This window comes from Crocuta crocuta, unplaced genomic scaffold (genome assembly GCF_008692635.1).
Source record: "Crocuta crocuta isolate KB4526 unplaced genomic scaffold, BGI_CrCroc_1.0 scaffold113, whole genome shotgun sequence".
Classification (NCBI taxonomy): domain Eukaryota; kingdom Metazoa; phylum Chordata; class Mammalia; order Carnivora; family Hyaenidae; genus Crocuta; species Crocuta crocuta.
This window is the reverse complement of record NW_027530368.1, coordinates 10,748,910-10,762,996: the sequence shown is the minus strand read 5'-3', so window position 1 is coordinate 10,762,996 and position 14,087 is coordinate 10,748,910. Positions and strand designations below refer to the sequence as shown.

The 14,087-nt window shown below is 35.5% G+C and overlaps 1 protein-coding gene across 3 annotated transcripts in view; it reads right to left on the bottom strand.

Moving 5' to 3' along the window:
- Positions 1-14,087, bottom strand: part of WDPCP (WD repeat containing planar cell polarity effector) — a 390,456-nt gene that overhangs the window by 163,093 nt on the left and 213,276 nt on the right. For all 3 annotated transcript variants that reach the window (XM_077766434.1, XM_077766437.1, XM_077766436.1), the window contains one exon: positions 12,529-12,592. In XM_077766434.1, the coding sequence (XP_077622560.1) occupies positions 12,529-12,592 (64 nt within the window). The remainder of the gene's footprint in view (positions 1-12,528; positions 12,593-14,087) is intronic.

The window sequence follows — 14,087 nt, the reverse complement described above, 5'->3', positions numbered from 1 at the left end:
AGCTTAAAAAAATAAACAGTTATTCTCTCACAATTTCTGAGAGTCAGGAATATAGGATAACTATGTGATTCTGACTTAGGGTCTCTCATGAGTTTGCAGTCATCTGATAGTTTGGGGATGAAGGACCTACTCCTGGTGGCTCCTTCACATGGTTTTTGGCTGGAGGCTGTTCACAAGATATATCAGTACCTCACTGCACAGACCTCTTAATAGGGTTACCTGAATAACCTACTGACATGACAACTAACTTTCTGCAGACCAAGTGTTCAGAGACAAAGGGATCAAAAAAGAAGTCATAACACATTACCTAGTTTCAGAGGTTATAACTGAAGTGCGATGAGAGGGGATGAGAGGATAAGGCACCAACTTTTGAAAAGATAACTATCAAAGGATTTGGGGACTTATTTTTCATATACCTCACTTTTCTTTCCCCTATTTAAATTTTTTTGGGTGCAGATATTTTGTCTGATACTTGGTTTTGGCAGCATTCATTTGTGTATCTTTTTCCATTTTGGAAAAATGGAATTATTTTGGGTTTGGAGGGTTTTTTATATGCAACATATATCTGAATATTTAAAAAATCCAATCTTACTGATTTTCAATAGTTAATTCATTAAACATTATAACTACTGAGGAGACATTCTTGACAGCTTATTTTGTATTTCTATTTACTGTTACTATACTATTTAGTGATTACCTTTTGGTTATTTCCTATTTGCTTTTTAATAATTTATCATTTTCTTTCTTGCATTTTTCCTATTTACTGGTTCTGAGTTATACTGTTTATGTCAGTTTGATAGGGTTGCCATAACAAAATATCAAGGGCTGGGTGCTTGGAACAACAGAAATGTATCAACAGATGAATGGATCAAGAAGATGTGGTTTATCTACACCATGGAATACTACATGGCAATGAGAAACAATGAAATCTGGCCATGTGTAGCAACATGGATGGACCTTGAGGGTGTTATGCTGAGCGAAATAAGTCAGGCAGAGAAGGACAAATATCATATGTTTGCACGTATAGGAGGATTAGGAGGAACTTAACTGAGGAACAAGGGGGAGAAGAAGGGCGGAAATGGTGGGGGAAAGGAAGANATTTGACAATAAACTATTAAAAAAAAATAAAAAAAAAAAAAGAAAAAAGAAATGTATCTCCTCACAGTTCTGGAGGCTAAAACTCCAGGATCAAGCTGTTGACTGGTTGGCTTCTACTGAGGCCACTCTCCTTGGCCTGCACATAGCCACCTTTTAGATATATAGATATATAGATAGATACACAGATACATAGATAGATAGATAGATAGATATAGATTTTTAATACTTTATTGTCAAGTTGGATTCCATATAACACCCAGTGCTCATCCCCACAAGTGCCCTCCTCCATGCCCATCACCCCCCTTCCCCTCCTCCCCCCACCCATCAGTCCTCAGTTTGTTCTCAGCATTCAAGAGTCTCTCATGGTTTGCCTCCCTTCCTCTCCACCACTATTTTCTCTCCCTTCTCCCCCACGGTCCTCCATTAAGTTCCTCCTAATCCTCCTATACATAGCCACCTTCTTGCTGTAAACTCTCACGGTCTTTCCTCTGTGCACATGGACCTCCAGTGACTCTTCTTGTTTTGATACAGACACCATCATACTGCATTAGGGTTACAACTTTAATGGCCTATCTCCAAATACAGTCACATTGGGGGTTAGAGCTTCAATATATGGATTTGGGAGGGTCTGGGGACACAATGTAGTCCCTAACACCATCTATTCCTATTTCTCTTGTGTATATTCTTAAATTCTTAACATTACAACTTACTTTTGTAACAATACCTGGGGTAAGTAATATTTATCTTGATTTTTCTCTTCTCAGGTACCCTACTGCACCCTGATTATTCAATCTTGCTAGCCCAGGAGCATTTTTCCAATTCCTAGTATCTCCTTCCAAAGTGCATGGAGAACTTTTGGTGCTTTTTCCAACTTGGGGAGCAGTCTTCTCCTCTGGACATTTAAGTTTCTGCTTTCTCTTTCAATCTGATTTTGTCTGTTTTACAGCTTTCAGTAGATTCCTTACAGCTTCTGGTCCATCACATAGCCTTGTTTTGAATTCCAGTTATAAATTTTAAACACAGACACACACACATTCCATGATTTCCAGAGATCTGGCACAGGAGGGAGAGGTTGGTGTACACGTACTAAATCCAGTGTCTTAAAACAGAAGAGGTACATTTCATTTAGAAGTTAATTCTTCAGAGTGAAGACTTCTGACTGGGAAAATTTAGAATTGAAGTCCAAATAGATAAGTTTGAGTCGAGAGAAGCTAGAGACGTCTACAGTCCTAATATTTAAAACCACAATTATATTGTATGTAATGAATGATAATTTGTTTCAGAAGTTAGCAGGTATAAAACTTCTCTATATAAAAGCAGTGCCAAAGTAGCAATTTTATGTCAACTTGATCACCAAGCAAGTGCCTAGGAGTGGCAGATGTAAGCCACACTACAGAAATCATGCCAATGAAAGACAAACTACCCAATAGTGTCATGCCAAGGGAAGGCACAGATGGCTGGAGAGCAGCAGCTATAGGTCTTTTTATAGCATTATCAAATGGCACACACTTGACATTCCAACTGGTCCTGTGCCAATGGCCAAGGTAATTAGGGATGCCAACATGAGAAGGCTCAGAAGGCAAACTCATCTTCATGCCATCCAACGTGGGACCACAGAAGCAATCTTGGGTGGCAAATGAGTAGTTTTATGCCACAGTAATAATTAGGTTGGAGAGGTTACCTGATTTTTCAAAAGCAGAATAAGATCCCAAAGACACAAAATTAAAAGCAGCATTTCTGTGACCAACAGAAACAGACTTACAAACTGCACAGCTCCTACCTAGAAAAAAAAACATGGACAATAGTCTAGAGCCATGACAACAGTCCAGGTTTTTTCTCTTAAAAAATTTTTTATGCCATCTCAGTTACAGAAAAGTTTCAAATATAGTACAAAGATTTTTCTTTCTGAATCACTTGAGAGGAAGTTGCCAACACACTCTTGAATACTTTAATGTTTATTTCCTCCTAATGAGGACATTTTCCTACCTAACCACAATCAAATCATCAAAACCAAAAGGCTGACATTGATAACAGTATTCCAGCCTAATCACTGAAATTGTACCAATTGTTCCAGTAATGTTCTTCATATAAACAAAGATCAATTTCTTGATGAATTTAGTTGTTATGTCTTTTTAGACTCTTTTAGTATAAATTAGTTTTTCAGTCTTCTTTTCATTCATATAAACTTGGCATTAAAGTTTTGTAGTATTCCTCCCTCCTTTTATTAATACTGGATGATTTCTATTGATCTGTCTTGATGTCTTTCTATGGATCCTTTATTATACTGTTGAATCTTTTGCTAAGCCTACCCAGGGAATTTTTCATTTCACATTTTCCAGTTCTAGAACTTCTTTTGCCATTTTAAAAAAAGTTTCCTTGTCTCTCTTGAGAATCCCTATATATTCAATCATTATATTCATCTTCTCCTTTAAAATACTTGAACACATTATAACAGCTGCTCCAAAGTTTTTTTTCTGCTCCTTTCAACATCTGGGTCCTCTCATGTCTGTTACCATTAGCTCCTTTTCCTCCTCATTATACATCACATTTTCCTGCTTCTTCACACACCTAATAATGTGTTATTGTGTGCTGTATATTAAATTATAAGGAGTTTTGGTAATACTCTCTTTAAAGGATGTTGATTTTTGTACTAGCAGGGCATTATATTAATGGTAAATTCTTTTGATTCTGTCAAGTTAGGTTTTGTGATTTTTTAAAAGCACAGTTTTTACATAGCCCTGGAATATGTTCTTCATCTTCACTCATGGCATTTCTAGGTTTCATATAAATGCCCAGTGAGGTTGCTTTACTTTGAGCCAGAATTCCAGCACCCTCACCATTAGGCAGCCTCTTCGTTTAGCTCTCAGTCTCACAGCAGCGACTCTTTGGTAGGCCTTGTGTACTTACTGGCTAGCCTTCCATCAGGAACCCAAGGAACCACTTTGTAGACTTCTGGGTCCCCACTCTTCACATAGATTTTCCCATTCTGGTATCCTGCCCCACAAATTCTAGATCATTCATCATGTCTGAATTCTGAACTCTTATCCCTGGCTCTTCAGCTGAGAGACATCACTGGTCTCTGTTCTGGAAATTACATAGAGGGCCATCTGTGTATTCCCCCTTTTAAGAATCAAAGTCCCGCAGGGCTTATTGTCCAGTGCCTAAAAACAGCTGTCTCATGTTTTATGTAGTTTTATAGTAGTTTACAGTGGGAGGACAAGTCTGAAAACCAATTTGTCCAGTAGCTGCAAGTGGAAGATCCTCTTTCCTTACCAGTAATATTTTAAAACAGTTCTGCCAATATGGACTATAAAAGTCTTCCTTTTTGCTTGGGCTTTGGTAGGAAACAACCTTGAACTATAGGGATCACTGAGAAGCTCATGTTTTTTTTAAATTTTTAAAAATGTTTATTTATTTTTGTGAGAGATATAGAGCATGAGAGGGAGAGGGGCAGAGAGGAAGAAGGAAACACACACTCCAAAGCAGTCTCCAGACACCAAGCTGTCAGCACAGAGCCTGAAGTGGGACTCTAAGTCACAGACTATGAGATCATGACCTGAGCCAAAGTTGGATGCTTAACTGATTAAGCCACCCAGATGCCCCTAGAAGCTAATGTTTTTTAAAAGACAAGAAATTGGGGACGGACACTTTAAAAAGTATTACACCAATCCAGCTCAAATGACAGTCTAAGATATAGCTCTTTGTGTCTCCCAAGATGCAGGTGGGTTCTCAGAGTAGCCTAATAGTCCTGGAAGATCTATCAATATCATGTCAGGCATATACCACATCTCTCTATCACTAACCATGTGAAAGTTTTCTTCCCTGGGGTCATGAATGAGAAAATAGGGAAATGGGCAGTTGGTTCTATTTTTCTGTGGTCCTTTCTAAATTCACTGCACACTTCCTTTTATTAGAGATTAAGAGCTCTTAATTTGGATGAATGATATTCCAAATAAACTGGGGTTCCCGTAAATCATTCAAGATAGATCAGATGCTATTCTGCAATAAACATCCTTACTGATAACTTTAGAACTTTGGTGAAGAATAAAAGGAAAAGAATAGCTTTTCTGAACTTAGTTATGGGGAATCATCAAGTCACAAATCACTGAGCTTTGGGGAACTTCCAAATTTTTAGTTTATATAAATGGTTTGGTATAAAGGGAAATGGCATGAACTTTAGAGTCAAATATATCTGAGTTTGAATCACAATTCCCAGTTGTCCTTATAATTACTTTTATCAACTGTAAAATAGGTATAATAATTCTATTGGCTAGGATTATTATGAAAATTAAGTAAAATAATTTATAAAGTGGTATAATGTATGTTACATATAATATGTTATTCCATTATATAAGGCATTATCTAGTATAATGCCTTTGCAGGTGATCAAGAAAAGTTAACTCCTTTAACTTTGTGAGATATGATGATTTTGTTATTGATAATCATAAAGCACTTGGCATGCCCTCAAGCAAGACAGACTATAACCTTAAGCTGGCATGAACACAAATATCTTCTATTAGCAGAAGGAAAGATCTGCATTATCAGTCTTGTAACATTTATATAATTCTTCAACTTGAAGAATTGAGATTACTTGTTTTACTTTTTTGAACATAAATTAAAATTTTGAAAACTTAGTTTTTTCTTTTTAATGCTTTTACTATAATTGAACAATAAACCCTAGGATAATCAACATCTTATATGATTTCATTTGCTCCATTTTGGCCATAAAATTGATCATATGTCATGCTTTAAAGCAGAATTTGTGACATTTAAGGCTCCTAGTGATTAACAGTTTAAACGTAATAATAGCACACTGCAAGGGGGTTATCCAGAATTGGAAAGCAGCAAGTGCCAAGCTTAACACTTCACTCACCTTCCAAAAATATACTACAGAACCTCTGATTCTAGTTATCCCAGATAAGGACATATCAGACTAATATTCTTGCTGAAAGCAACTAAAACAGCTGGATGAAATAATTTTTAAAATTCTGTTTGAAGACACTGGAGAACAAACAAGACAGTGAATATCTGAAGGACCAAGATTCTAGACAGAAGTAAAGCCCAGAGAGGTAAGCCTGACATTTGGTGCTGCTTTTGCTTTTCACAGCATTTGCCAATATGTAATTGGCGGCCAAGAGGGTGAGAAACTTAACAGAAAGTAGTGTTTGAGAAGTTGAGAAACTGCACAGAACTTTAGGTAGAGTCCATGGGCTAAGGCTACAAACTTATACTTCAGGGTCTGCTAAACAGGCAGGGCTTCTAACTGGGACTCTTGAAGGGCTACACTCTTGACGTTCAGTATAAAGTAAAAATTAATTGGCTCTTAGAATGAAACTCATCTTCAAACAAACTCAATCCCAGAATGGAGTAAGGTTAACCTTTACACTAACTACCTTCCAGAAGCAAAAGTAAATTCTTTCTGGAGGAAAACAACATCATACACAGCCTCAAATTATCACTACATTTTAAAAGTGCTATGTTTAAAAAAGAGAGAGAGAAAGAGAGAAAGAGTTAAAACCAAATGACCCCCAAGCAAGAACAGAAAGATCTACCGTAAGGACAGGAGTCAAGAAAAAAAAATTAGAGGAAAAATGTAATTAATAAGCTAATAGAAAGAGTAAAATGGAGTAATAGAGTTAACATAAAAAACGGCAAGGATGGTTAGGTAAAAGGACACAGAATAGTGGGAGATACAGAAATGAAAGTGGGTAGGACAAATGCAATTACATTATTTATAATCCAATTAAATAATCTAATTAAAAGACAAAGGTGACACCTGATTAAAAATATAGAACTATGTATTGCTTATAAGAAATACAACTTAAAATATAAGTAAACATGGATTTAATATATTTGGAGCAAATACAAACCAAAATGAAACTGGTATACTTTGAAATAAAGTAGGTTTTAAGGCAAGAAGCATTATTAGAAAATAAAGAATGTTTCATAATGATAAAGGCTCAATATACCAAGAAAATACTACAGTTCTAAACTGGCATGCACCTAATTACACAGCCTTACAAAAAATAAAAAAGACAAGTCCACAATTAGAGTGGAAAAATTTAAAACGTCAGTCTTAGTGAAGATATAAAAGCACTGAAAAATATGACTAACAAACTTGATTTTATATAGAACACTGCATTCAACAACTGTAAACTATAGTCTACACATTTTTTTAAATGCACATTGAAATTCTACCATTAACCATATAATGAGCCGTAAGGGAATTTCAACAAATTTCAAAGCATTGATGTAATATAGGTTAATGGGTGTGTATGTGTGTGTGTGTGTGTGTGTCTGTCTTGAAAATGTTTTATTATTTGAAATTAGGAAATGTACCTTTGAGAAACCTAGAACAAAGAATTCACAACAGAAACATTTAGAAATACTTCGAGCTGAATAACGAAAAACAGACACATAAAATTGTCAGAATGCAATCAAGGCCATGTTTGAGTGGAGATTATACCCTTGGATGCATACATTAGGATATAGTAGCTGAAAAAATCCATGACAAGCATCTGTCACAAGCTGGAGTAAGAACACATTCAAAGAAACTTTGAAGACTTACATTATTGGATATAAATACTTATAAAGTAATTAAAGCGGTTTGGTATTAGAGCAAGATGAGAATCTAGTAGTATATCTGCACACATATATAGGCACTTGACTGGCTTCTTTTGATTGAATTATAGTTGACATGTAATATTTTATTATTTGCTGGTATACAACACAGTAGTTCAACAAATGTATACATTATGTAATGCTTACCACAATAAGCGTAGTTATCATCTGTCAACATACCAATTTATGACATTATTGACTATATTCCCTGAGCTGCATTTTTTCATCTCCCTAACTTATTTTATAATTGCAAATTTGTAGTTCTTAATCCCCTTCACCTATTTCACCCATCCCCATACACTCTTCTATTTTGACAATCACCAGTTTGTTCTCTGTATTTATAAGCCTGTTTCCATTTCTTTTTGATGTTTGTTCATATGTTTTTACTTGTGCTTCCACATATGGGTGAAATCATATGGTTTTTGTCTTTTCTGTCTGACTTATTTCACTTAGCATAATACCCCTTAGGTCCATCCATGTTGTCACAAAAGGCAAGATTTCATTCTTTTATGGCTATTTTCCCATTCTGTATATATATCACATCTTTATCCATTCATCTATGGATGGACACTTGGGTTGCTTCCCTCCATCTTGGTTATTATAGGTAATGCTGCAATAAACAGGAGTGCATCTATCTTTTCCAATTAGTGTTTTCATTGTCTTTGGGTAAATATCCAGTAGCAGAATTACTAAATTATATGGTATTTTTATTTTTAATTTTTTTAAGGAACCTGCATTCTGTTCTCTATAGTAAACAATTTACATTCCCACCCACATTCTCCACATCCTTGCCACAACTTATTATTTCCTGTCTCTTTTACACTAGCCATTCTGAATGGTGTAAGGTGATATCTCATTATGCTTTTGATGTGCATTTCTGTAGGAACCTCATCTATGACAAAAGTGACCCTGTAAAGCATCAGAGTACGATTTTGTCAATCAGTGGTCACAGGCCAACTGGATATACATATGAACAGAAGTTAGTTTTGAGCCATTCCCTCTAAAAAATCAATAGAGGCGAATTGTAGGTTTAAATGTTAACTTAAAATAATACAAATTCTGGAAGATAAAAAGGAGAACTTGGGGGGCACTTGGCTGGCTCGGTCAGTAGAGCACGCAACTCTTGATCTGGCAGGTGTGAGTTCAAGCCCCATGTTGGGTGTAAAGATTACTTGAAAACAAAATCTTTATAAAAAAGAAGAATTTTCAAGACCTTGAAAATTTCAAAACCTTGAAGATTTTTAAAACAAGGCACAAAGAGAACTAACCAGCCCCTAGCAACCACCATTTTATTCTCTATTTCTATGAAATCAGCTTTTTTGTGTGTGAGATTCCATATATAACTGACACCATACAGTTATTTGCCTTCTCTTATTTTCCTTAGCATAATGCCCTCCAGGTTGGTCAATGGTTTAGCAAATGGCAAGATTTCCTTCATCTGTCAGTGGACACTTACGTTATTTTCACATCTTGCCTATTGGGAATAATGCTCCTATATACCTGGGTACAGGAAGATATTTCTTCGAGATACTGGTTTTGTTTCCTTTGGGTACCTACCCAGAAGTAGGATTGCTGGGTAATGGGGTAGTTTTATTTTTAATTTTTTAAGGAGCCTCCATATTGTTTTCCATAGTGGCTGCACCATTTACACTCTCACCAACAGTGAAGAAGTGTTCCCTTTTCTGCACATCTCTGTCAACATTTATAATTCCTTTTTTGATAAAAGACATCCTAATAGGTGTGAGGTGTTATCTCAATGCAGTTTTGATTTGCAGTTTCCTGATGATTAGTGATGTTGAGTATGTTTTCATGTACCTGTTGGCCATCTGTATGTCCTCTTTGGAAAAAGGTCTTTTCAGGTCCTTTGCTCATTTTTTAATTGAATTATTTGATTTTTTTTTGCTATTGAGTTGTATGAGTTGTAATACATTTTGGATATTAATCTTTTATCAAACATATGGTTTACAAATATTTTCTCCCATTTGTAGATTGCTATTTTGTTTTTTGGCTACTTTTTTTGCTGTGCAGAAGCTTTTCAGTTTGACATAGTCTCACTTATTTAGCTTTTGTGGCCTATGCTTTTATTACCTTTTATCAAAAACAAAACCGAAAACAACAAAACAAAACATAAAAAACCCACATTGTCAAGATCAGTATCAAGGAGGGGCGCCTGGGTGGCTCAATTGGTTAAGCCTCCAACTTCAGCTCAGGTCATGATCTCACAGTTCATGGGTTCGAACCCTATGTTGGGCTCTTGTGCTGACTGCCGGCTCAGAGCCTGGAGACTGTTTCGGATGCTGTGTCTCCCTCTCTCTCTGACCCTTCCCTGCTCATGCTGTCTCTCTCTCTCAGAAACAAATAAAACATTAAAAAAAAAAGATCAATATCAAGGAGCTTTCTCTCAGTGGGACTAGGACTTTATGGTTACAGGTCTTACATTTAAGTCTTCAATACATTTTTAGTTAGTTTTTGTGAGTTGTGTAAGATAGAAGTCTAGGTTCATTATTTTGCATGTGGATATCCAATTTTCCTACCACCATTTACTGAATTTATGCAAGGGATACAGAAATGCTGATTCATAAGGGCACATGTACCCCAATGTTTATAGCAGTGCTTTCAACAATAGCCAAATTATGGAAAGAGCCTAAATGTCCATCAACTGATGAACAGATAAAGAGATGTGGTTTATATAAACAATGTAAGACTACTTGGCAATGAGAAAGAATGAAATTATGCCATTTGCAGCGATGTGGATAGAAATGGAAGTTATTATACTGAATGAAATAAGTGAGTCAGAAAAGGACAGATATCATGTGTTTTCACTCATATGTGGTCTTGAGAAACTGAACAGAAGACCATGGGGGAAGGGAAGGGGAAAAAAATAGTTACAGAGAGGGAGGGAGGCAAACCATAAGAGACTCTTAAATACAGAGAACAAACAGGGTTGATGGGGGGGGGCTGTGAGGGGGGAGAGGGGAAAACAGATGATGGGCTTGAGGAGGACATTTGTTGGGATGAGCACTGGGTATTGTATATAAGAAACGAACCACAGTAATCTATGCCAAAAACCAACAGCACACTTTATACACTGCATGTTAGTCAATTTGACAATAAATTATATTAAAAAAAAAAAAGAAAAAACTATCCTTTCCCCATTGTATATTCTTGGTCAAAGACTCACTGACCATATATGCATGGGTTCATTTCTGAGGTCTTTATTCTGTTCCATTGGTCTATGTGCCTGTTTTTATGCCAGTTATCACATATAAAATGGAATATAATGTAAACATTAAAGAAATGATATAAATCTATATTGATTGATACAGAAAACTGTGTCATATTGTTGAAGGAAAAAAATCAAGTTATAAACAAAAAATATAGTGTATGAATATACTCACGTAGAGAGGTATTTTAAAGGATGTCCATTGGTTTTTTTAATTTTGTTCTCTTTGTTCCGTTGTTTACTTTCTATTATATATAGCATTAATAATTTTTATAATAAAAATATTTTATTTTCCTTTAAGGTCTTGCTGAATCATAGTGATTTTGCTTCTAAAATATCCTCTCCTTTACCATATAATTTAGGTCCTGTTTCAGGTCTTCATTATTTCTTACATAGGTATGTAATAACAATAACAGTAGTAATAACACATAATATCTGTTTATTATTTACCAGTTTACAAAGTATTTTCAGTACATTATCCCCACTAACACACAAAAACAACCTTACGAATAAAGAAATACGAAGAAAATCTACCTTTACTGAAGTGGATACTGGCAACTAATGAAGTGGATCTACCTTCACTGAAGTGGATACTGGCCAAATAATAAAACTGTTATCTTGACAAAACAAGATACAGATGATAAATAATAAATAACTCTTTGAATTAGAAAGATTTTTTCATGATCGATGAAAGCACAATGTAACTGAATGATGCAAAGTTAGAATTTAAACAAGATACTCATTCCAAAGACAAGTGACCTAATGCCATGAACCCATTTTCATATATAAAGCATCAAAGCTTAATTTAAACTACAAAGATGTCTTTATTGTGCAGAAGATTCAGTAAAAGAGCCTTCCAGAATTTTTTGTTTTGTTTTCAAGAAGCCTTTACTTTGTTTCTGTGACAACAATGAATTTTCTGTGGAACAGAATATGCTAGGAAACCAGGGAAGGAACATCAGCTCATCTGACCTCACTGTGACATTGTGGAAAGAGATCATATAAGAACTTGATACAGAGCACAAGGATCTGTAGAAACTGGCCAATTTTACTCCTATCAGCTAATAGATGGGTGGACTAAAGTGTATGTGAATTTATAACCTCTTGGATGTACTTTGCACTGTGGTTACTTTAAAAATACAAGTGAGAACATTCATAATTTGTTACTTCACACTAAAACTAAGGGACAAACTGAGCACATTCAAAATCATGGTACATATTTTGCCCTATGTCCTGGCTTCTGTAGCTGTACTTCAGAGAATGGATTAAAAAGACAAGCTTATTAGATAAAAGGTGTCATCTCCTCACATCAAGGTACATGAGGAGAAAAGTTCAAGAATTATACATTCTTAGAAAACATAAAAAATCCTTTGGGCCCTGGCAAAGAAAATGTCAACGAGTCAAAAGAGACTAGATGGCTATTGACCAGTGTCATGGAGGCAAAGCTGCAAGCCAAGATGGAATAATGCTTTCCCACCATGTGCCTAAGGCACAAATGACACTAATCCTTTTTAATGGTCACAAAAGCTGACAACTTACTCAGCCTTAGAACTGAAGGCACAAAATCATCTCTGGGAATGACTCACCATAAACAGGTCACGAGCACCAATGTCAACAGCTAACAGAAATGCCTTTTCAAATCTTTGGTACCTGTAATGAAGAAAAGAAATGTTTATGTTAGTTGTGAACCAAATCATAAAAGGAGACAGCTGCTTGTTTAATGTATTTATGTGTTACTATTTTTTGTTCTTCTGATGGGAAAAAATATTTTCAAACAGTAGGGAATTTGCCTGCTGGGATTTTTCTGTATGTAAAATGTTACTGCACTTAGAAGGGCCTTGGTCAAAGAGCCTACAGAGGCCTTCAGTGCAATTTACAAGGATAAGCATAACCCAGAGAAGGTGCTGTTGAATGTAGGGAAATGATAGCTTAGGAAACAGGTCTTTCATAATTTTTATGAAAAGAATGGGGATATGTAGACTATACCAAGATAACAGTAATTAACAAACCGAATAATTATACTTTTGTGTTTCACAGGTAAAAGTTGAGAAGTCATATGCTATATTATTACAAAAAGTCTTATTTGTGAGTTTTGGAATAAAAATACACTCTAGGTTGGTCTCAAATGGCAATATAAATGGTTTCTAAATATTTTAAAATATTTTCTAAGTATGTTTTTTTAAATGTTTATTTTTGAGAGAGAGAGAGAGTGAGTGAGCACGAGCGAACAGGGGAGGGGCAGAGCTAGGAGAGTGAAGATCTAATGTGGACTCCATACTGATAGGAGACAGCATGATATGGAGCTCAAACCCACAACCATGAGACCATAACCTAAGCCAAATTTGGATGCTTTACTGACTGAACCATCCAGTCACTCCTTTTCTAAGTACTCTTAAGTATTTCCTAAATACTTCAAATATTACTCTTCTACTCTTTTTTCACAATCATACTCTTTCCCTGAAATATAACTTTGAATAATTCTTTTTTTGTTTTTTCATGTTTATTTTTGAGAGAGAGAGAGCACAAGTGGGGTAGGGGCAGAGAGAGAAGGAGACACAGAATTCGAAGTATGCTCCAGGCACTGGGCTGTCAGCACGGAGCCTGACATGAGACTTGAACCTATGAACTCTAAGATCATGACCTAAGCTGAAGTCGGACACTTAACTGACTGAGCCACCCAGGTGCCCCTGTTATTTCTTTTTTGGTTAAAGTTTAATTTTAGGCCAAGAGATATGAAAACTACAGTTTAAATTAATTACCTTTACAGGAAAGTTGAAGATCTTGAGAGAAAAGTATGTCATGATCATATACCTTGCACATAGTTTTAAAAGGTCTTTTTTTTCCTTTGGTTTGAATGGTGAAATTTACATAGATATAATTAATAGATATAACTGTGAGATTTTCTGACTCCACAAATAAGTGGGTAAATAACCAAGTTGTACTCTGTTCTCTATTTTAAAATATGACAGTATAAAATATAAATATTTCAATTGCAATATATCAAAAATATGGAATATTAACAGATTACATAAATTTTATTAGTCAAATAGCTAAACTAATTAAAGTCCAAATGAAAAATTAATGACTCTTATCCCCTTCATTCAGTCTCCCCTTCAGTCTCCTCCTTCACCCTTCTTACTAACCT